At 40.2% G+C, this 24884-nt stretch overlaps 1 protein-coding gene across 1 annotated transcript in view; it reads left to right on the forward strand.

The window, feature by feature from the left end:
* The window catches only part of COL25A1 (collagen type XXV alpha 1 chain), a 192591-nt gene that overhangs the window by 27738 nt on the left and 139969 nt on the right, over window positions 1-24884 (forward strand). Inside the window, exons 2-5 of the mRNA XM_075066209.1 lie at window positions 9302-9328; window positions 9496-9522; window positions 22096-22155; window positions 24093-24200. Coding sequence (XP_074922310.1) covers window positions 24186-24200 — 15 coding nt within the window. The 5' untranslated portion in view covers window positions 9302-9328; window positions 9496-9522; window positions 22096-22155; window positions 24093-24185. The remainder of the gene's footprint in view (window positions 1-9301; window positions 9329-9495; window positions 9523-22095; window positions 22156-24092; window positions 24201-24884) is intronic.

Below are 24884 nucleotides of genomic sequence, written 5' to 3' on the forward strand. Positions count from 1 at the left end.
TCTTACTTCTGTAACACCTCCCTAACCTGTGTCCGAGTTATTTGAAGTCTTCAAATTGTGGTTTGAAGACCTCAGCTAGCAAGAAGAGTCCACCAGCAATGACCCTTGCCCCACGCTGCAGAGGAACGAAAAACCTCCAGGGCCTCTGCCAATTTGCACCTGGAGGAAAACTTCCTTCCCGACCCCAATATGGCGATCAGCTAACCCTGAGCATAGTGGGCAAGACTCACCAGCCAGCACTCAGGAAAGACACTCTCTGCAATAACTTCAGTCCCATCCCAATTCAACATCGCATCACAGGGACCATTGAAAGCAGACTTATCTGCATGATAATCCAAGAATCAATTGCCAAAATTAAACTATCCCTATCATACCATCCCTTCCATAAACTTATCAAGCTGAGTCTTACAGCCAAAGAGTGTGATTTTGCCCCCACTACTGCCCCTCGGAAGGCTGTTCCAGAATTTTCAGTTCCTCTAATGGTTTAGAAACCTTCCTGTCAATTTCAAATCTAAACTTCCTAATGTTCCAGTTGTACCCATTTGTCCTAGTGTGTCTTTACATTAGTACCTAAGCTTAAATAATTCCCTTATCCCTTCCCTAATATCCCCTGGCATATATTTATATAGAGCAATTGCATATCCCCCCGCAGCCTTCTTTTGGCTAAGGCTAAAAGGCCAAGTCTTGGAGTCTCCTTTCATAAGGCAGGTTTTCCATATCCTCGCGATCATCCTATAGCCTGTTTCTGAAACCTGTTCCAGTTTTGAATTCATTCCTTCTTTAACATGGGAGATCAGAACTGCACACACGTATTCCAGGTGAGGTCCTCACCAGTGCCTTATTACAACTGCTTACTAAACAGCCTCCTTTATCTTTGCTGGAAATACCTCGCCTGATGATCCTAAAACCGCATTTGCTTAACGCCATATCGCATTGGCGCGCATCATGTCATCCTTCGATCAATAATACTCCAAGGTCCTTCTCCGCCGTCTGTTGTTTCCCAACTGATGTGTTCCCAATGTATATCTTAAATTCTTATTATCCTAATCCTCTAAGTGCATTGAACCTTGCTACTTTTCACTATTTATAATTTTATTCCGCTATTACTATTTATTCTCCAGTTTACACTCACTCCACGATCATGGGTCCTGTATTGTATCCCGGTCCTTCTGTATTAGCATACCCCCAGCTTTGTCATCCGCAAACTTTATTTGTAGTTAAATAACTTGCTTTTTCCTCCTAAACCAGTGCGATGCTATGGACCTAGACTTCACTTGTGCCTATAAGATCAAGATAACAAAAAAAGGGTTTGAGATCTATTTTTGTTTATCCTTCCATCTAGTTTGAACTGAATTAGCTCATGATCATTCAAACCAAGGTTGTCCCCTACAACCATTTCTTCTATGAGGTCCTCACTGCTCACCAAAACCAAATCCTTCTCTGGTTTGTCCATCACTAATTAGTTACTGTATACACCTCTACCCTAATATAACACAACCTGATATAACATGAATTCGGATATAACGTGGTAAAGCAGTTCTCCAGGGGATCAAAGCAAGTTCAATACAACGTGGTTTCACCCATAACACAGTAAGATTTTTTGGCTCCCGAGGACAGTGTTATATTGGGGTAGAGGTGTAGTTGTCAATAGAGATATAACTACATTTTATCACAAGAATCTTTGATGTGGCTTTATGAATTCATTGTATCCGTCCTCATAAGTGCTCAAAATTTGCATGGATACATAAGAATATCAGCAGCAAAGAATCCTGTGGCACCTTATAGACTCCAAAACGTCTGTTAGTCTATAAGGTGCCACAGGATTCTTTGCTGCTTTTACAGATCCAGACTAACACGGCTACCCCTCTGATACATAAGAATATCAGTAAATTCATGCTAATGCAGAGATACAAAGTATGAGCATAGGGAAACATATTGTGACCAGGTGATGGCTCAAATTTTTTGGTCTGGGAAGTATATTCATTATATTATATTAGCCAACAAATAGCACCCGGGAACTGATTGTATTCTGGATGAGAGAATTACCTCAGTATTCTGGTTCTGCTAATGCATCTCATTTCTCTGCCATTATATTCTTGGTCATGGTGTCATGCTAGCACAGTGGATCTAGGAGTATCCTGCAGATACTCATCTTGCTCTGGTTCAGAAGAGACATAACAATTTGATTCAGAATGTCATTATGCTTGACTGATTGTTTATATTTGACTGCTAAGAAGAGAAATTGGGCCAAATGCATTGCTAGTATAGGCAGGCTCAATATTACTGACGTAAATGGAGTTGTATTCACTTATGCTGGAGGTAAATTTGACCCTTTGTCTATAAAACCCAGGCAGTGGACACGCATATTCTTTCAGTGTCCTGGAATCTTTTTTAAGTATTATTTGCACTGATGTTTGTGGTTTTTTGAAGAAATCATGTGGCGAAAAGGAAGACAGCTATATTGATTAATCAAAGAAAATGCATGTAAGATGAAGGATAACATGTTCAAAGGACCTATAGCAATAGGACAATATGCTAACATGCTGGGAATTTGAGCTTCATACTTTGGCTTGGTACCTGACCACTGGGGTGGCTGGAAGCACTGTGGAAAAGTTCTGTGGTGAACCACTGGCCTCTATAGTTCTCTGAGAGCCTTAGGGGCAATATTGTAGGGCTGAAAATCCTGATCTCAGCCCCAACACTGTATGAGAAGTGAAGATACATGTGTAAATTAGTGCTATTATAATATGTCTTCGCTTTCCTGGAACCTCTTGGATAGATCATATTTTCTACCCTGAAGTTTAAGAACCTATGTGATTTACATAGCAGTGTATATCACTGCATTCTGGACACAGTGGTGTAAATAAATGCCAGGTTAAGGTTAACATTGACATCAACAAGTAAATTACAAGACTGAATGGTTCATCTAAGATACGTTATGTGCAATGATTTTATGTCTTACTTTTTGGCTATTGATTATTCAGTGAGGTACAAATTGCACTGTCAAATATGAAGACTTCTTTTCTTCTGTACTGGAAGAAAGATGTAACAAAAAGAAACTGAAGTGCAGCGGAGGACAGTAAAGCAAAATTTATGAAGAGTTTTTTTTATGATCCAAGAGAAACTATTAGAATCCCAGAGGAGAGAATGAAGCGTGTCCAAGAAAGGGGATGGAGGCAGCATTGGTTAAGAGGAAGAAGCTCTACAAATGCGCTGGAAATTTTGGAGAGCATTAGTAAATTTGATCCAAGGTGAGATTCTGGCATTGTGTGCCAGCTAACACAACCCTTGTCTGCAAACATGGCCAAATTTAATGAAGTCCAAAACTATGCAGCTTAACATTCCTGGCCTCAGAAGGGAAACAGGAAGAATAATAGGCCAGGAAGCTTACAATGATTTTGTTACTCTTTTCTTAGTACTTTCTCTAACATCACATTTAATAATTCAGTATATCCAATCCTATGATATTTAACAATAATTGCTGGGTTTCTATGAGTTTGATGTAAATTTTAGTTTCAAAGTCAAGGAAATCTCTTGTAATTTGGGACAGCTGATAGTTCTGAGCAAAATGGTGAAGGAAGAAATATCAATACTTTCATAGTGAAATGGCTCTTCCTTGCCTACAGAAACTGCATTCCAGTACTGAAATAAAATCCTCAAAAAACAAACAGCAAAAAATTCTAGGTTCATGTTATATTTTATATAATTGTGAAAATATTATTTTAATGCCAGTTTATCAATAATGAGAAGCTGCCTGATAACTCTTCCAGGTTATCTCCTGGGTTTGTGTGCTGACTGTAAGATCTGGCTTGCGCTAGTCTAATCTGCATATTATAATTTTTTTAAAATGTTTTGTTCTTAGTTGGCTAATCAGTTGCATTTCTGCAATTGCATTGATGCTGTCTCTTGTTTATAGTCAGTTCTTTAATTCTTTTTCATCCTGGGCACCCTCCAGAAGACCACAGTCGTTCTCTAAATGTTCCTTAGGCCCTCAGTATGCATTGTAATTCAGTGACAAAATTATTGTGGGGTTATTTTGTCCAAAATTAAAAATGAAACCTTAATTCATAGATATTTTTAATTCTGCAAACCAGATTCCGTCCTGCGTGTGCAGGGATCTCCTTGGATCCATAGGCACTGACACCATGGGTGCTCTGGACCTGGAGCACCCAGGGGAAAAAGATAGTGGGTGCCGATAACCCACCGACAGCCCCCCGATCAGCTCTTCCCCCTCCAAGCCAGCTCCTCCCACTTGCTGCCATCAGCTGTTTTGCGGAGTGCAGGAGGCTCTGGAAAGGGAGGAGCTAGGTTGGGATGCACTTGGGGTGAGGGGGCAGAACAAGGTGGGAAGAGGCAGGGTAGGAGTGGGACCTTGGAGGAAGGGATGGAGTAGGGGAAGAACCTGGGGTTCAGCAGGTGTCGAGCACTCTCTGACACATTAGAAAGTTGCTATATGCTTGGGCTCACAAAGGAAGCTAGCTGAGGGGTAGAAAAGAGAAGGGAGAAAAAAGTATTATCAGCCCCTTCCACAGTGGTTCTACTAGGGGAGAACAGCTTTGTTTTACAGTTCTCTGGAAGCCCCTCTGGTGGATGCTCTGCCTGTGTTGACCTTGTATCATCACAAGCTACTCAACATAGTTCATGGCTTGTGCCAAATACCTGTGGCTTCCAGAGATTGCCAGTAATTTGCACATCTGCTTTACTGCTCCTAGTGAAGTGAACTTACTGTCACCAGAGACCCACACCTTGGGGTCCACAGCTGCGAATCTGGCCTTCTATATGTAACCTGGGCACATTGCTATATCTTTAAACCTCCTCCTCATGCGTATCCCTGATCTGTCAGGTGTCACACTACATTATACACTCTACATCTTCCCTATTAAATTGTAGAGCCTCACTCTTAATTTCATGTCCTGTTTAACTGTTTGTATAGAAAGAGATCATAATGTAGAGACAGACCATGGAGTAAAGTTGGGAGACTTCTTTGTCGAATATACAGTATACTGGTTCTTAATGCAGAGACATGTTATGCAGATTAAAGTTGGGGTCTATAATGAAGAGAAGATTGTGGCTGTGTTTATACTTTTAGAGAAAACTTGGACTAGCTTGGAAGATAACAGAATGCACAATCAAATGTATTTTTTAAATTGTTTGATTGAAATACTGGCTGTTGAGAAGATTTTGTTAATATAATTGGCAGAAGACCTTTACAGATGGGAAATAGCTGTCACGTAGAGTAAAGTAAAAAATTAGCACCTTTTAGATAGTGTGCCATGAAATACTGCCTATGGGAAACATCCTGCAAATCTAGCCCAGATATTTCTCTCATAAACTTCAATGGGAATCTTGTCTGAATGCAGACTGCAGGATTAGGCCTCATGATGTCTTGCACTGGCCCTGGCCTTTCTCTCCTTGTATACCTATTTATATTAACGAGGATGTGACAAGGGAATGGAAATGTGGCTTCAGTTAAGACAGCAAGAAAGAAGCACCTGCCATTAGTCCTGAATGTATAAATGTAGCTTGTGTCTGTACTCAGGGGCAGCAGCAGCTGTAAAATACAGTTGACCCTTACTTCAGCTTTGTTCTCAGTCGGCAGGTGCCTGGACGCCTTTCAGTCTGCTTTGGAACACCCTGTTTTAAAAAGAGTAGTATTTATCACCCAATTATGAATGCAAATTTTGCATGTGTTTGTGATTTACGAGGCCTTGCTTATGCCAAAGGGGCTATAAACTGTATTTGAAAATGTATGGCAGTCTGCAGTAGATAATTACACTTGGAGAAAAGAGCCTCTGTGTTCAGTGAAAACGCTGTAAAGTTATTTCAGAAATGTTCTGACCTCAGATGTTTCACATAACGGACACAAAATGCTTTCACATTTGTGCAGCAGTTAGAGGCCTGATCTCTGCCATCTCACAAACGAAAGCACAGAAAGCTCCTTTGGAAAAGAGCAAGACATTGCTGTTGCAGCCTTCGAAATTAGCATTTTTTTAAACTCACTGAGTTCTTTGTATCTATGCTCTTTAAGAAAGAATAGCATTTTGGGGAAAAACAAACCCTCTGCAACACTTGCCCTCCTTTAAACAAACCAGTCCCCAACTCTCACCCCACCTCCACAAACATCACTTTGCCTCATACAAAATTCTTACAGTCTTTCCTCCCTCCCCCGAACACATACATCAATAAATCCTGCAGTAAAACCTTGGGAGAATTTCTCCACACAAATGGAAAGAAGATGTCAAAGGCTGAGGGTTGCGATTTCCTTTTTAAAGTTCTCAAAACAATGGAAATGGTATTCTCAAAAACTAGAGCTGGGTGAATACAGCCATAAAATGTTACTTGAATATTCTTGCAGTGAAATGGCACTGATTCCCTTTACTGGTATTTAGGAGAGCTAATTTTTATTTGCAGGAAAGCTCACGGAAAGCAAAAGCATTGTGAATAAAAGTACAAGTGTTTGTGAGAGTATTCTCACCAAAATGCCCTTGTGGCCATTTTGAAAAGATATTTTTATTTGGTCATACAATAGATTTGTTGAACATTAGTGAATACTTTTGGATAATTTGTAAGCAGAAAGGGAGAGTCTTTTAAATTATAAAACATCCAGTCAAGAAACAGAAACAATACCATGTGACTTAAGTAACTAGCCATATTGTGCAAAAAGCAAACACTCCCAGCAACCAGTTTGATCCATCAGACAATTGTGAATAATTAACTAATTCACAGAAATTGGGGGAGGGGAGATTTGTGGATAATCTGCGAAGAGAAAAGAGGGCAAAAATCATTGGATAAGTTATTTGAAAAAAATAATAGAACCAGCTAGAGTGACCAGATGTCCCAATTATTTAGGGACAGTCCCGATTTTTGGGTCTTTTTCTTATATAGGATCCTATTACCCCTCACTCCCTGTCCTGATTTTTCACACTTGCTGTCTGGTTACCCTAGAACCAGCTCTATTAAAAATCATTGGTTGGATTCACATTCATGCTCCCAGATCTGTAGTATGTCTCCTGGGAAGAAAGTTGTGGTAGTGCAAATTGACTGCATCCTTAGTTGTGTCATCGTGGACTAATTATATGCCTGTGAGTGAGCCCAGCAAGCGGGTGGCACTGGTCAGAAAGGGCTATAGCTGCAACAGTTGTACCATGCCTTCAGCAGTTTCTGCCAGTGGAGTTTCTGTTGAAACCAGACTGTGAATAACTGCATTCTGCCCCCACCAACAGAAATCCCAAGAGAGTGCAGTGGCAGTAAAATGCCTGGCCCTTCCTTAAATTGAGATGAATATCTTTGGGTTGCAGGTGGCCTCACTGGCACAGGGAGTGTAATATACAGCGTTACTGAATCTGATCCCTTAGCTATAGTGCGCAATTGATGGGTCGTTGAGGGTCAGTTAAAGGATTATTTTTTTAAGGTAATGGAATGTAACCACAGCAGATATTGTTTTCTCGGTTCAGTGGTCACCATTTTAAAGTCAGTGTTTGCCAGCAATTACTACACACATGCTATACTCTCAGATACTATTCTGCAGTATCTATTGGTAAATATTGATATATGTTTGTCTGAGAGCTTGCAAGCTTGATATATGTATTCACATGTTTTAAAGCAGGCCTGCTGAAAATGTGCTTCATTATTATCCCTCTGAGTCACATCAATACAAGCATTCATGGGGTCAGTTGCTGACACAGAATACAGAATTCTGCATGCAATTTTAACTGTTTGGCATGTGAACCTCTGCACTGAGAAGAAGCAGTGAGAGATGTAAGTTGACCAAGTGGATGCACAAAGACAAATGTTTGTCACAAGTTTATCTGTGCTTTTACTTGTTTTTTAAAATTCAGGGAAGGACTGTGTCCAGCCTCTGTGTGAGGATACAAGGGGGAGAGGGCTACAATGACAGTCGAATTCAATTGAGTGCAAGTGCTCCACACCTCTAGCTGTCCCAAAGGAGAAGTGGGAAGGGCAGGAGGAGGCCAGGGCTTGATTCTTCCCCCCTGCACCAACCAGAAGAGATGGCCAGCTACAGAAGTTAACGTACATTGCATCTCCTTAAAAGGTGTAGTAGCGGGGCTCTCCTACATGCTGAGGAACTCTTAAAAATACATCAGAAACTAGCTAGCACAGGAATTTTCAAAGCTTTTTTCACTGTAGCCAGCATCCTATGAGACAGTGTTTCATGGGCCACTTCTTCCGTTTGCAAGTCATGCGAACCACTTCCTCTCTCATTTGTAATTATGAAAAATCCTTCTGGCAGTTATACTGCTTGCTTACATGGATAAGTAGCATTAGGAAGATAGTTAGTTTTAACTATGCTGCTGTGGTGCTGTTCTCTGATGGTGGTGCTTTTTTCCTTTCCTTCTCTTGTTGTAGCCATGGCCCCTACTGAGCACAACTAGACTGGCTTGTCCTCTTTGTTTCCAGATGCTTTTACCAGTGCCAAAACTCTTCTTTGCACTGAAACACCTGGACATCTTCAGGAGGAGCTGGAAAATGGAGGCAGAGTCAGCACCATTTAATCTGCCAGTTCTATGCAGACTACCAGCAAGTGATCCACGAGCCAAAGCTTGAGAACTGAGTCTAGAAAGTTGATTCTGGACAGTTGCACAACACAGAAGTTGGGAACTTTGTTCAGACAACAGGGAGTAATGAAAGAACCTATAGTACCACCCTAATATCACCACTACACCATTTTGTTTGTCTGGTGTTTTTTAAATAATTATCCTTCATTCTGAAAAGTCATATCAAACTGAATTCTGATAAAGAAGAGCTCACTTTCCTCTACCACATCACAGTAGCCACTGGACTGAACATGACTTGCTATGCTCATAGAATTCCTAATCTAATTTTCCGTTACTTTTCGAATTTAAGAAGGCTGCCAAAATACATGACAGATTTCTAAAACTCTGGATTTATTAGCCATATTTGGTAAAAAGTTTTACTGTTTTAGAAAACACTTATTACCAGATGTAGGATGAAATCCTGGCTCTGTTGAAGTCAGTGGGAGTTTTGCCATTGCCATTTGCCATTGCCAGGATTTCACTCAGGTTTTTTTACTATTGTGCATAGTCCCACTGAAGACTGCGTGCACAGCTCAACAGGAGTAACCCCACTACACCTGCTACTAAATCTTTGCAGAACTTGTTCCTAAAATACCTGCAGCTTATGGAATGAAACCCGTAAGAAATCATAACATTAGGAATAGATTTCTGGATCATTCAGACCTGCTTCTTACTGTGTCCCTATAACTGGTCATTGAACATCATTAGCATCAATAATTTTTCAATTTTTTTTCTGTTTTTTTCAGGGTCCTCCTGGTCCAAAAGGCGAGAAGGTGAGTACACATATAGTCAACTTACTTACAAAATAAATGGAAACCCCTGCTGGTATTAACTGAACACACAGTTTATATTGACGCAGTATGATGTGAAATTATGCAAGAGAGTTGAGTAGCACACAGATGCTGTGTTAAAACTATAATCTCATCTTTCCACTTTGCAGGGAGATCAAGGTGATCAGGGCCCTCGGGTAAGCATCTTAAAAAAAAAAAAAAATGTTACACTTCCCCTTCCCTGAGTAAGCAATTAGTCCTTAGCGCAAAACTAAATTAAACATAGTGTCTTAGCTAATCATGCTTATTAGCTGCATTTACCCTGCATGTTGTAGTAAGTGTCTGCAGGACAGTAACACCAAATATAACCAAATAGTCTCTGAGAACCGTTTGAGTAAGAGTAGCCATACATACATTACTATATGTGAAAATATACAACTGCTGCTAGTGGGGGAAAATGCATTTACCAGTGATTTTGCTCTGCTGTGTAACAGTTGGTTTGCCAGAGCAAACCTTCCAGTTTTCCCAGCCATCTTTCAGGTCTTGCATGGACTCCTACAGTGCAGAGGTCAGGTGGGGTTTCTTAATAAATTTGGTCCTATATTTTCTCTTCAAATATCCATTATGTAGAGAATTATAAAAACATGGCGCATTCATGGACTAGTTCGTGTGCCTAAATACATGTACCGATAATAATAATAGTATCGTCTCTTACACATAGCATTTTTTCCCCAAACAGTTAGAAACAGCGAATTTTAGACTTAGTAATGTAAACCTAACACATTCCTTGTGGAGTTATTTTAGTTTTTAAATATTGTGTTTGTTTTAATCACAGGAATACAATGGTGAACATATTGTTATGTTGGTAGTGCCAGTTCATTGTCTTTACACCCGTTCTTCATTATACAAATTTCTGGACATACTGTTCTAATGATGCAGAGGCTCAGTTTAGTGACATGTTTATGCATTTTCTCATGATAGTATGTGCCAGGGCACGTTTTCTGTCAATTAGTTAATATATTTTAATTTTACTGTGAGTGAGAAACCTTTAAAATCATAACATATTTACTTGTCCGTATTATTCTGATAAGTTGTGCTTAGAACCCCAGTCAGGTCCCATTATGCTTGGTGATGTACTGACATAAGAAAGCTGCAGTTCCAGTCCTAATAGCTTAAAATCTAATTTAAAACAAACAAGAAACAAACTAAAGGCAGGAATGAGGAAGGATGATGAGTAATAGTGAAAGCAGCACATTGTTACCTAGAATGGTTATATGCACAACTTAATGTTTCTGAATCATTTAAAGTTGTTTTTTAAATTATAAGATAGAAGGAGCTAAAAGAGATCTGAGAAATCCTCACTGACTATCTACTTGAGCTGACTGTTTGCTGAAGGCATCGTGGCAAAAGTGAATCTACAAGAAGGGATTTGGAAGAGGGCAGGGTAGCATCTCTATACTACTTTTGGGGAGGTATTCTATGCATGAGGTGTAGCACAGAAAACAGTGGAAATGTGCTGGTGGGAGAAATGAACATACAGGCATTCAAGTTCAGCATTGTTAGGAAAGCAAAAGAGGCAAGGAACAATCTCAGGAAGGTACAAGAGAGAGATGTATGGAAGGGCAGAGTTGTGAAAGGCCCTAAAAAGCTGAGGGGAAAGATCTGGAATTTGATGTGGTGGAGAAGGAGTCATCAGTGGAGGAAGTCAAAGGCAGGTGATCACGGTTAGAAGAAAAGGTGTGAGTGAGGCCAGAGGAAAGGGGGTTGCAGGAGTTAAGCCAAGATATCATCAGGGCCTGGGTGAGAGCTTTAGCAGGGTGGAAAGAGAGAGAATGTTGGCACTTGGAAATTCTGTTGAGTAAAAAATGAGAAGATTTGCAAAGGGCATGGTTGGGTGTGGCAGGATAGAGGGTAGAGTCAAAAATAGCTCCCAGGTCATGGGAGAATGGAGATAGTGTTAATGGTGACAGGGAATGGGAGAACTGGAAAGGATCTGGGAGTGAAGAAAAGGGCCCAGATTCTGTAGACTGGACCAGCAGTCTTGGAGCAAATCCAGAATTAGGGAAAGGGAAGAACGTGGCTTTAAACCATCATTACAGCTCTTCAGTCCTGGGGCTAGCAAGCAGGACTGCCTGGGGGGAGGAGGGGGCAAGTGGGGCAGTTTGTCCCAGGACCCGGGCCCCGCAGGGGCCCCTGAAGTGGGGTCCTTCACTCACTCCGGGGTCCCTGGAAAACTCTCCTGGGGCCTGGGCCCCTGTTGCTTCTTCTGCTCTGGGTCTTCGACAGCAATTCGGCGGCGGGGGGTCCTTCCACTGAGGGACCTGCCACCGAAGTGCCCCGAAGACCCATAGCAAGGGGTGCTTCTGCCCTGGGACCCAAGCCCCCTGAATCCTCTGGGCAGCCCTGCTAGCGAGTCTGGTTAGACTTTAGACTAGTGCAATGCAGCTAGAAGGTACAGAAGAATCGGATCCAACAAGTTCAACTTTAAACATGTTAAATTTAAGTTGACAGTGAGGCAACCTGCAGGAGATGTCAGAGAGACTGGCTTAAGATGCAGGACTGGATGGTAAAAACAGATCAGGAGTGGAGATGCAAAATTGGGAGACAGTATCCTGTAGTATAGATCATGCTTCATCAGAAGTTTAATTAGTTTACACTATATTGAAGAGTTTCATTAAGAAATATGTAGATATCATTTGAGTAATTTGCAGAGTCTCCTCTCTAATGTCCTTATCTTTCTCAAAATGAGGTTGGATATGCTTTACAGGAGCCTTTCCTTCTTTTTCTTCAGATTTTTTTCAAGTGTAAATATTAGGATAGTGCTTCTTACCATTTTATATTTTATGCTACAATAGTTATCTTTTCTGATTACTCTCCTCAGGATGTATATGCTCAATTTGCATTTCCAGGGAATTAGACATATGTAATTAATGGAAGTTCTTGGTGTAAATCCATCATGCACCAAAATGAAACTATACCCACTTGTTCCTTTCTTGGTTACTTTTCTCTATGTTTTGCATCATTTCGTATGTAACATAGGTACTGTGGTGGGTGACACTATGATGTTTTCTATTGTTCTCAGAAGTATTCTTCCTGAAAGTGATACTGGAATGACATCAACATTTACATTCGAAAAGCCTGAAAATAGACTGGTTACTGTACCTGAAAGTCCTGGGCACTTTTAAACTAGCTCATCTTTTGGAGATATGGAGCCTGCAGTTTCTTTGTTATATAAGAAACTTTTTACAAAAGTTTTTGATGCTCAGACTTGCTTATAGCAAAGGTTTTACTGATCCAAGCCATTTTTATGGCTTTGAAAATTCAAAATAGCCCCTTCACCTTTATAACAACCACCTTCTTCTTTCAGGCACTTTCATTACTAAAAGAAAAAAAAGTAAAAAAGTAGAGATTTGCCAGGGTCAAAATGGGACACTGAAGCTTGCAAAATTCCCAGTGAAAGGAAGAGAAAGATGTAGATCATCACCTTCTTTCATTACTTATACCTGAGACAAGAACATCTCTTGCAACCCTCAGACACACCTCTTTTTCATTTTTCCTGTTTTGATCTTAAAAATGTAAAGATGCTCCCTGCTTAAATCACTCTGAAAAACTATTAAGGGGGAAATTAAGTACAGTGTTTCAAAGTTGCAGAAGTTCACCTTACTTGATTTGCACACACTACAGTATGCATGAGTTAGGTGGAGAATAGTATGCTTACTGGTTTGAAAATAAGGCTCTATATAACACACCTCCAATTGATAGAAATACAGTATTGAAAATGAGGGTCCAAATCCTGCAAACATTGTTTGGAGGTTCAGAGACTTGCAGTTTTCATGGAGTTATAGGTATTTTTTCCAGTTTTTTAAAGGGGCTAATGTTTGTTAGGAGTTGGATTTTTCAAAAGTGCTCAGTGTTGGCCTGCTTTGTTAACTCCAGTAAGACTACAGATATGCCAGTGATCAATGGCTCCATGTCTAGTTGGCAGCTGGTATCAAGCAGAGTACCCCCAAGGATCGGTCCTGGGGCCGGTTTTGTTCAAAATCTTCATTAATGATTGGGAGGATGGCATGGACTGCGCCCTCAGCAAATTTGCAGATGACACTAAACTGGGAGGAGTGATAGATACGCTGGAGGGTAGGGATAGGATACAGAGGGGCCTAGACAAATTAGAGGTTTGGGCCAAAAGAAATCTGATGAGGTTCAACAAGGACAAGTGCAGAGTCCCGCACTTAGGATGGAAGAATCCCATGCACTGCTACAGACTAGGGACCGAATGGCTAGGAAGCAGTTCTGCAGAAAAGGACCTAGGGGTTACAGTAGACGAGAAGCTGGAGATGAGTCAACAGTGTGCCCTTGTTGCCAAGAAGGCTAATGGCATTTTGGGCTGTATAAGTAGGGGCCTTGCCAGCAGATCGAGGGATGTGATCATTCCCCTCTATTCTGCATTGGTGAGGCCTCATCTGGAGTACTGTGTCCAGTTTTGGGCACCACACTAAAAGAAGGATGTGGAAAAATTGGGGCAACCAAAGTGATTGGGAGTTGGAGCAACCTGAACTTATGCAGGAGAGGCGAGGAACTGGGATTGTTTAGCTGCAGAAAAGAAGAATAAGGGGATTTGATAGCTCTTTCAAGTACCTGAAAAGGGGTTCCAAAAGGAGATGGCTCATAGAATGTTCCAGTGGTACCAGATGACAGAAAGTCTCAAGTTGCAGTGAGGGAGGTTTAGGTTGGATATTAGGAAAAACTTTTTCATTAGAAGGTGATGAAGCACTGGAATGGGTTACCTAGGGAGGTGGTAGAATCTGCTTCCTTAGGGGTTTTTAAAGTCAGGCTTGATGAAGCCCTGGCTGGGATGATTTAGTTGGGGACTGTCCTGCTTTGAGCAGCGGGTTGGACTAGATGACCTCCTGAGGTCCCTTCCAACCCTGATATTCTATGATTCAGTGCTGTGCACTTTTAAAAGTCCTACCATAACTGTTTAATCTTCCCTGGTAAGGTTGTCTTCTGCACATGTATATTTGTACCTAACTTCTTATGAATTTGTTACTTATTTTTAAAATTCTGATTGAACCAGATTTTTTGGTCACCTGCAGAATTCGAATTCTTCCAATTACAAGTGTAAGAGGCTCAATGTTAGTAAGTCTTCTGAATCAATTTCCATTTTGTAGAAGATGCTTGTTTCACAACATGTCTGTAGCAGCCTGCATTGCTATACTGAGCCATGACACTGAAAATTAAAACTGATGTATTTTAGCGTGTGGGCTATTAGAATAAGTGCTGATACGGAGTCACTGCTCAGTTCCAGTTGCTCAATTCCACTTCAATTTAAAATTATTAGATTAGAAACTAGCAAAGCCTTTGAAGATTTCATAATAACTTTTACTTAAGGAACTCTATCACCTTTAGATTGCAAAGGATTTATTGTCCAAGCAGAGGCTGAAGCCTAATTAATGAAAATAGAGTTTGAGAGGTGAATGTGCAGAGGCTAATCAGCTATAGCATAGTATCTTAATCAGTCTTCTATCATCTTCCTGCAAATGACACAATAAACAGCTTCTGTCATTCATTCCTGATTCTTGAGAGATTTATTGTTTATCAGATCTAAAAATCATAAGCCAGCAGCTGTTTCTAAATTAGTTTTGGGAGTTAGGTGCAATAACAAGCCACCCAGGAGCCATACATAACGACTTTCATAAAATTATTTTCTCCTCATGGTGTATTCAAGTAAATTTTCCTAACAGCTGAGTCTACACAAAACTGATAGCATCTTTAAAATGTCTTCAGCAGGAGAGATTAGGTTCCAGAAAAGCAAGGCATTCAGAAGTTTGTTTTATTATCTTAACCTTTGTTGACTTGAATGATTAAACAGATTCTTATGCTCTGTTAAAACAGTTAGGCTCAGATAGTAATGCAATGTTCCTATTTGCTTAACCCTTGCCTCTCTTGTCTTTACCTTTAATGAATTTGCTGCTTATTTGCTGCTGTATGTATTGCTTAGGGAAAAGAAATAGCTGTGTTATAACTGATGCTTTACAGATTCTGTACTTGAGTGCGGGAAAACTGTTGTCATTTCTTCCAGTATTGACAGAAGTTGGCATGATGACAGCAAGCTCATTAAAATTAAAACATGTCCTGATTTCATGTTAAAATCAAATCACTGTTTTGCCTATTACATTTTAGACTCTCTTAGAGAAGCGCTTTATAAAATGTTCCATATTTAATGGAAACTAAAGATATCAGTAAGTTTTGCTTGTTGAAAGAGTATTTGGGGGAAAAAAATCAAATTGTTTGTAAACCTGATTGACTAATACAGGTATGATAGCTTTAGTTAATATGTTTCCAGTGGATGCAGAGTAAAAACACTTTGGGTCTATCCCGCTGCCACTGAAGTGAGGCTATGTCTACAGTACCGCCTATGTTGGCAAACTTACATCGCTTAGAGATGTGAATATTGCACCCCCATGAGCAACATAAGTTACACCGACATAAGTGCTACTGTGCATGGTGCTGTTGGCGGGAGAGCTTCTCCTGCTGACGTAGCTTATGCCTATCACAGATTAAGTAATTTTAGAGCTTGTCTACATGGAAAGTTATATCAGTACAGTAGAATCTCAGAGTTAAGAACACCTCGGAAATGGAGGTTGTTCGTAACTCTGAAATGTTCAGAACTCTGAACAAAACGTTACGGTTGTTCTTTCAAAAGTTTGCAACTGAACATTGACTTAATACAGCTTTGAAATTTTACTCTGCAAAAAAAATGGTGCTTTCTCTTTGTTTTTTTAGTAGTTAATCTTTAGTACAATTCTGCACTATATTGCTTTTTTTGTCTCTGCTGCTGCCTGATTGCGTACTTCCAGTTCCAAATGAGGTCTGTGATTGACTGGTCAGTTTGTAACTCTGTTGTTTTACTGTATTAGATAAGGTGAGAATTTAAACCACTATACTTATAGTGGTATAACTCCCTGTGTGAATCCTTGTATTACAGAAGAGTGCTTTTTTCTGGTGTAGGTTATATCTCTTTGAAAGTAATTTAGGCTAAACCAGAAAAAGCCACTCTTATTCCAAATAGATGTGTCTACACAGGGAGTAATACTGGTATAACTATAGAGCAATTTAAATTTACACTTTACTCTGTAGTGGCATAACTTCCAATCTTTGCGTTGTCTCGTCATATGTAATAAAGGAGTAACTTAAACTATCTTCAATATCTTTGTTAGGTGTCAATACTGAGGCTTAGAAAGTTTCAATGGCTTGTCTGGGAGACACTGTGCTCTAGTGAACTGCAGAGAAGCTAGGGCCCATTCTGGTTCAAATAGTGACTTATCGTGAAACCTTGGGCAAGTAATTTAACTTCTCTGAGTCTCAGTTCCCCTATCCGTAAAATGGGATTAAAGATACTTACCACCTACATAAATGGACCTGATTATCCACTCTGCTACACCAGTTTTATGCCATTGTAACTCCACTCATTTCAGTAGAGTTACACCCACATAAAAGTAGTATAGCAGAGTGAAAAATCGTGCAGCGAATGCAAGCAGTAGAAGAGGGAGAATAGGACTCAAGTTCTCCTGGCTGCCTGCCTTATGTTTCATCCATTAGAAAATGTGGGCTTGGGGAGTCTCTTCTTTCAAAATTCACAAAAGTGGCCTTTTGATAATTACTTTTTTACAACCACCCAGAGCCAAACTATGCCTTTTAAGTCATGGCCCAGGGGTGCCATGGGAGAGGGCAGCTGCAGCTGTGACATCCTGGGGAACTATTCAGTGTACTTACCCCCCTATATTAGAATGCTACCATGACTTGTCTAATGGCTGGTGGCAGTGTCTTCAGTTTGTAGTAGGCTCCTTGCCAGTGGTGCAAGGAGGGCACTCTCAACGTGATTTCCCTGCGTGCACAAACACACCCATGCTAGTCTCAAGGTTGTGAAAAATATTATATACAAAATTTCACCTCAAAATATTGACATTTTGTAAAATTGTTTCAATTACCATGAAGTACTGCACTCTTGAAATAGACAAATTTGATCAGATAAAACTCATTATGAATATTTCACCCAGCTCTAATAAATACTGAGTTCACATCTCAAAAATGGAGTGCAATTTGATAAGGGTTGCAGATGGAACCAGACACAGGAGCGCATCCAACCCCTGTTGAAGTCGATGGGATTCTTTCCCACTGATTTCATTGGGAGCTGAATTGGCTCTGAGACATTGTCTTTAGGCAGGATGGTTCTTGTAGTTCAAGTTGAGATTGTTCATTGGAACTCACATTATGCCTGACCTTGGCATATTTACTATGTAGGCAATTAGATTGTAGTTTACATTAACATGGTCCCACTTAGAATATACTTGTCATTGAATTATTTCTAGAGAGGATATTGTGTAATGGGTAATTCATCTAATGCTAAAAACAAAGTAGCTCAGTCAGAGTCTGGTGTGAAAGTATAGTAATCATAGAAAATAATATATTTGTAACAACCCATCTCTAGCCAGAATTAGTTTGTGCTAGTTGCTAAATATCAGGTTTTTATTGAGTTGATATAAACTATTAACAGTGGCATAATACAATAAATAATAAAATTAAAGTTGTATTATTGTATATGTGAAAAAAATCCACAATCCTTGTCATTCATTGCAGGGTATTGTGTAAGTTAGCAGAATTCTGGTGATGGAGAAAACAGCAGTTGTGATGAAAGGGATTGCATAAAAGAGCTCCTGCTGAGAGTCTGTGGCACAATACAGAGTGATACAGGACACTGTATTCCCCAGGGCAGGTACAATAATTAGCTTCAGGACTGGCACTTGGTCTGAGGGATTAATTAGAACTTGAAGTGGTGGCTGGGGGAGGGAAGTCAGCCATGAAGAGTGTCAGAATCACTCTGGCCTAAAGCCTGTGTGATTTGATGTGAAATAGCAGCAGCTGGCTGTAATCTTAGGAAGTGCAAGTGAGCAGCAGGTGGTAATTCCTGTCTCATTTACCATGTCTTCACAGGAACATGTAAGCTTGTGCAGCATGGGTTTATTGACAGGTCACAAGGAAAAGCCTAAGCAAGACTTTGTATGCAGTGTTGTAGCTGTCTTTGGTCCCAGGATAGTAGCAAGACAAGGTGGGTGAGGTAATATCTTTTATTGGACCAACTTCTGTTGGTGAGAGAGGCAAGATTTCGAGCTTACTTCAGGTCACCTGAAGAAGAGCTCTGTGTAAACTTGAAAGCTTGTGTCTTTCACCAGCAAAAGATGGTCCAATAAAAGATATTACCTCACCCACCTTGTCTCACCAATGAAAATTTTGTCACATTTACCATAAGCAAATCCAACAGTCAACATACTGTATATGCAGCAGCATTATATAAAGCTAGTAATGATGACTTCATAATGTTACTGCATTTATAATACAGCAGTAAAATTATGATGGGGTCTTTTAAATATTTTAAAGAAGTTGTGACCTTATGTAGACTGCCACACTGAGCAGAGTGTATTGTATTCCCACCAGAGTGTATTCTGGGACTGCTGGTGGGAATTCCTTCACTGAAGAAGTTAGACTACAATATGATGGATATAACAGGAACAGTTACTATATTGGACTGAAAATTCTAGAGGAAAGGAAAAGCATCAGAAAGTGCTAACATTCTTTAGGTTCCTCCATAGGTGTCATATGGGACTGTACAGATATGAGATATGTTTCCAAGCTGGTAAGCAGGGCCCTATGCATTGTGCAATTCCATGGCTGTGGGCATGCTTCAAAGCTCCCCATTCTGCTTAGGCTATTATGGAGGGGTTGGAATGAGGATGTGACAGTGTGCATATTTAGATGTTGTGAGTTCATGGAGTTCTGGAATGGGAATGACTTCAGACTGTGATTGTCAATGAACCTTAGTGGTTCAGTGTAGTTGTTGCTTATTGTGGTGTGCTAATTATTGGAAGGGGAATGCAGAGCGTTGGATGAGTGCTCTTTCTATGTGTGTTTTAAAACTCAAACAAAATAAACAAAATAATCCATCACTGAACAACTTTGAATCCATTCCTGATAAGAGCTCTAGTTAGAAAAAGTAAAACCAAACAGCTCTAGGAGCTCTTGAAGGTTATATGTATAGCTGAAGGATGAAAGAAGGAGGAGAATTCATTTTGTGAAAAAGATAGATCTTTTATGTCCTTTAATTTTGAGAGACTCATTGTGCACTAGCAGCATCTTCCCTGAGCCTCAGAAGGTGGAATGCCTCCCAGAGCTCTCAGGTATGCAGACCCATTTCCCTCACTTTCACAAGGCTCTGCCTAACATCTTTATAGGGTTGGCTAGCTCCAGAGGACACTATGTGGGGGCAGGGGCGGCTCCAGGCCCCAGCACGCCAAGCGCGTGCTTGGGGCGGCAAGCTGCGGGGGGCGCTCTGCCGGCGCCGTGAGGGCGGCAGGCAGGCTGCCCTCGACGGTTTACCTGCAGAGGGTCTGCTGGTCCTGCGGCTTCAGAGGACTTCTGCAGGCAAACCACTGGAGGCAGCCTGCCTGCTGTGCTTGGGGCGGCAAAATCCCTAGAGCTGCCCCTGTGTGGGGGATGAACCATTATCCTCACTCCCTTCTCCCACCCTTTGGAGCACCTTGTGCCCCTATGGGAATAGGAAGGGAGCAGTCTCTGTGCTACCCTGAGTGAAAGGTCTAGCTTTTAAGCATCTGTGCCTTTCCCTGCAACTGCTCATTTTCATAAGAACAAATCAGAATCTGGTCCTAAACTAATATTAAAAAGGGAGTTTCTCTCATGCCCTAATGTGTTGGTACACACAAATAGCTGAAGTCTTGATAACTACTCCTTATTTTGTTGATGTAACTTCAGAGGGGTTGAGTATGCCAGAGAGGTATGTGCAAAGCTTCAGATGAACCTTTTTTAGAGGGCTGCACAAAATTTTCACAAGCCTGAGCCTTTCGGAGCTCCTGACTTGAGCAGAATGGCATCTTTTCAGAGCAAAATCTCCCTTTCTATTTTACCCACAGGTCTGGTTCATATTCAGAAGGAAATAAATCAACACTGATACGAGTTTCCATTAATATTTTAAAAATTTCCAAATTTCAAGCTTATTATATTCAGAGCTAACTATGAAAATTTGTGTATTATCATGTTGTAATGGTAGCGCCTACGGAGTAAAACTGAAGCCATTAAAAGATTTTCAATTTATCCTTTTTCTAATAAGTGAGATTTAATATTTACCACTGCTGTTCAGCTTTTAGCTCTTTTGTTGGCTTTTTGTTTGTACCTGTCTTCATTACATAAGGATTGTAGTTTTGTCAAGAAAAGGAATGGACCATGTGCGTAGTAGGGCTAATGAGTCACAGATGTAAAGATTCTGGCATATTACATCTAATAACTTTTTAAACTCATATTCCATAATCAGACAAACGCAAATCAAATACATCTGTTTTCAAAATTATGCATCATTCCTGTGTTTGCTAGCAATGTGTGTTTAGATGTTTTTAGCTTGTTTAAAAAACATAGAAGGAGGACGAAGCTGTTCTTTCTGCTACGTTTAGGGTATATAATTTTTGAAAGTAGCAAGGCCAATAAAGTTTGCTTTGTATTGTTGCACTACTGTACTAGGATCAGTCTCTGTTCATTTCACTGGTATAATGAGGAGTAACTCCACTGAAGTCAATAGAGGTACCTCAGTATGAAACCAAAGTGAGAGGAGAGTTGCCTCCCAGTTCTTAAGATGTGATTTAAATGTACCATTGGAGAAATGCTACATGCATTAGAAAATTCCTGTGACTTTATTTATAAAGAAAAATCTTAAATCACTGTGATCAAAAGGCGCGGGGGGCGGGGGGGGAGCAGAAACAGAAGTGGTATTCACCTATTTATAATGGTCAAAAAATCCTGATGCAGCTTACAACCTCTGTCAGGCTCCCTGAGATGCTTTAGATAATATACTGTGCTACAGGCTAGAAGAGGGTTTTGTTTAAAATATACCGATCAACTGTAGAGGAGAGAGAGGCCTTTTTCCTTTGTTAACAGGTCTAACTCCCACCCTCCAATGCAATACTGGAAAGGTGTAAATTGGGTGCAAAATTCACCTCTCTCATCCTCTCAGCTGGTTCCAACTCTGGTATTCTTCTCTTCCTTCATCAATACGATGGTAGTCCTGCACATGCAGAGAGAGTAGAATGTGAGAGGCTAGATCCACCATGGGGGATCTGAGAGGAGAATTTTGTCCTGAAGGTGGAGATACTGCTGTATATGTCAAGAATCTTGACCTCAGCCATCTGGACTACTCCTGGTCTAGCGGTAGACCATTGTTCAATGTGTATTATTGTGTATATACTATCAGTTTATGTGCTGACTGTCATATGTTAACCAGAGTATTAAAGGCATAATAATTCAGTCATTTCAGGATCTGCTCTCAGTCTTTCAGGTTCCGCAGTGATCTGGCAGAGCTTTGTACACGTACCTCTCTAAAAGTACTATAACATATGTTGGTTGAAAATGGCTTACATCTCAGCCAACTGTAGCCTAACAGATGTCAAGTGTTCATAATTATCCATAATAATATTTGATACTGCTAAGTGGCTTTTCTCTTTAAAATTCCTTTAAGTTCTTTATGCAAAATAAACAGCCAAATCTCTGAAATATTGCTTACACCTAGTTCTGTTCCCCATATGACAGACACAGCTGTTGATAGGCAGGTGGACGTACTAAACACAGTGTTTGTTCTGTTTGTCCAATAGTAAATTGTCCCTGTGATGTTTTGTGTTGTGTTGTTTTGGTCCCATATTATGTTGTGTCCCTAGGGTCTGCCAGGCTTCCCCACAGTTGCTGCTCTGCACAGTAATCAGATCCTCACCGTCAAGGTTTGTGGCTGACATGTACCAGTTCAGTCAGGTCTCTCTATCAGCATAAGAGTGCACATGAATAGTTAATTTTGCCATGGGATACCAATTAGCCCATCTTACTTACTATGGGCCTAATTCTGATTTCACCACACACAGGTTTCATGCTGTAACTCCACTTATTCCAGTGGAATTGCTCCTGAGATACAGTGTGAAGGAGATTAGAATCCAGCTCTGTATGTGTTAGTACCTACCCTAGCACTCACATCGCACATACTCTGGTTTGTAGATGAAGTTTTGTTATAATTGTGCTTTATTAAGACATACAGGAGTATGGAAAATGTCAAAGTACTGTTCATCAGGCACTTAATGAGCACAGGCAGATTCAATTATCTGTTTATATGTCATGCACCAGTAGTTTAAACTGTACCCTTGCAGATGCACTTTGAAAAATGTGCAAATTATCCACAGGAAGGATTTAAACAGTCTAGGTATGCCTGGATTTCAGATATCATTAAAATGGCACCATTCTTCATGGCACAATATGCTGGCTGGAAAATCTGACTGACCATTGAATTGGTGCTTTGTCTATGGAATCTTTGCTGAAAGACCACCATATAAGAAATGTGCTGATTTTATAGCCCTAGGATTATAAAATGTTGATGAACTCAGAGATGCCTAGAAGAATTGCTGGGAAGAAAACTTGTGTTATGTTACCTTCAATCAATCCATAAGTAACAAAGCTTCTATTTTGTATCCTGTCAATCTAGATGTTAACTCCTTTAAAAGAAAAGGCACAGATTTTATCAGACACAAGCACCAGTTTATACTATATTAGCTATTATAAGTCTAATGTGTATATATCTTTATTTCTTTCTTGGGGCCTTCTGATGTCTATTCTTCAACTCTCTCATCTCTGAACTTCAACCTTTGACCTCACCTGCCTGATCAGATGGTGTTTCCTAAAATCAATCATGGGTTTCTCTCTGCTGATCAGCAGCTCATTAAACGCCGCCTCATTAAGGTAGTGCTTAATCTCTCTGGAGTGTGGTTCTTCTTTACGTTTGAATATTACTCTATACTGTACTTTTTGTCATAAGCTTTCTTTTAATGGGTAATTAATCTGAAAAATGTCTTGGAGCCAAATCATTTTTCATTAAATATGTTTGTGTAAAATAGCAGTGGAAACTACACAAAGCTTTGCTAAGAAGTTCATAGTTAAAATTCAGCCAATGAGGCTTCTTACAGTTTGTCTTCTGGAAACTGAATAAAAATGCTATTTCTTTAAAGGAAAGAAATGTGTTTTGACAATTTGTAAATTAAGTTATTGCAAAATCTATGTATCTAAATCATAAAAGTAGCCACTTACTTATCATTATCAAACAGCTACTGAAAACAGATAAAATATAATATGGAACTTTTCAGGAAGGCAATTATATTTCACCATCATTTTAGAACTCCATCAGTGCTCAGTTGTTGAGCTTTGCAAAATTATTTTGAAAATGTAACAACTCTGGGCAAACCTACTCACTGAGTCTTTGCTATGAATCTATGATCATGATGATCACAAAGTGAAAATTATACCTGCTCTTCCAAATCAATTACTTGCTTTGGGAAACTGGGTGAGTGGAATTTTGCAAGGCAATACTAAACGTCAGTGTAAATCCTGCTATTGGACACGCAGTTTGGGAACTTGAGCCTCGCTATTTGTGACTGTATTGGCTGGTTGCACTGTACAGGTGCAGCACACTAGTCTTCTGAGGCAAGTGCAATTTCTGCCATAAGAAATGAAGAAGCTGTTTAAAGACCATCTCCATCCATGATCAAAGTAAGCTTCCTGCTCACAGCAGCAATTTCAGCCCATCAGGAACTTGTTATAGGTAAATCGGTGCCTTTTTGTTGGGCTTTGTACATCTGAAGACAAACTTCTGATGATGATTTTGTTGACTCCTGTCCAGGGTGATCAAGGTCAAGCTGGACCCCCTGGTCCTCCAGGGCCACCAGGACCCAGAGGTCCTCCAGGAGACACTGGCAAAGATGGCCCCCGAGGGATGCCTGGAGTACCGGTGAGTTAGGCTAGAGGATGTAATGGCATCACTGTGCTATATGAGTGCTTTACAAGCATGAATAAATTTAAACTCAGAAACACTCCTGTGAGATGGGAAATAGTATTATTCACATTTTATCAATGGGAAAGCTGAGCCATAGGCAGGTTATGTGACATGCTTATGGCAACACAGTCAGTAAGTAGCCTGGCTAGGAACAGCACCCAGATATCATGACTCTCAGTTGTGAAAATTGTTTCCCCCAGTTCCTGACCTTTCTGAATTGTTCCCTGATATTCTAATTATTGCAGTGCTGGGCAGCCTCTTTGCAAATAAGAAGAGAATATTTCCGCATAGCCCCTCACTGTTTAAAGCTAAACTTGAATCTAGTTATTGTGTGTTTGATTTGACTTCTGGTTCCCTAATGATGATTGATATTTTTAAAAAATGAAATTAGATGAAATAGATTTTTAAACTCTATACACTATTCTCAGAGGCTGATTCTGCCATCCATACTCAATTTGAGCAGTATATTGCTCCTCAGAAAGTCCCATAGATTTCAGTGGCACTACTCACAGTCATCATTTGTTTGGGAAGAAGAATCAGGCCTTTAGCTTTTTGGCATTTTGTTGTTAGAGGTCTGACAAAACTTTTTAAAATTAAAACATAAATACAAACGTCACTTGGCCCTATTTTTAACAAGTC

The sequence above is a fragment of the Chelonoidis abingdonii genome, chromosome 5 (genome assembly GCF_003597395.2).
Source record: "Chelonoidis abingdonii isolate Lonesome George chromosome 5, CheloAbing_2.0, whole genome shotgun sequence".
NCBI classification, from domain to species: Eukaryota; Metazoa; Chordata; order Testudines; family Testudinidae; genus Chelonoidis; species Chelonoidis abingdonii.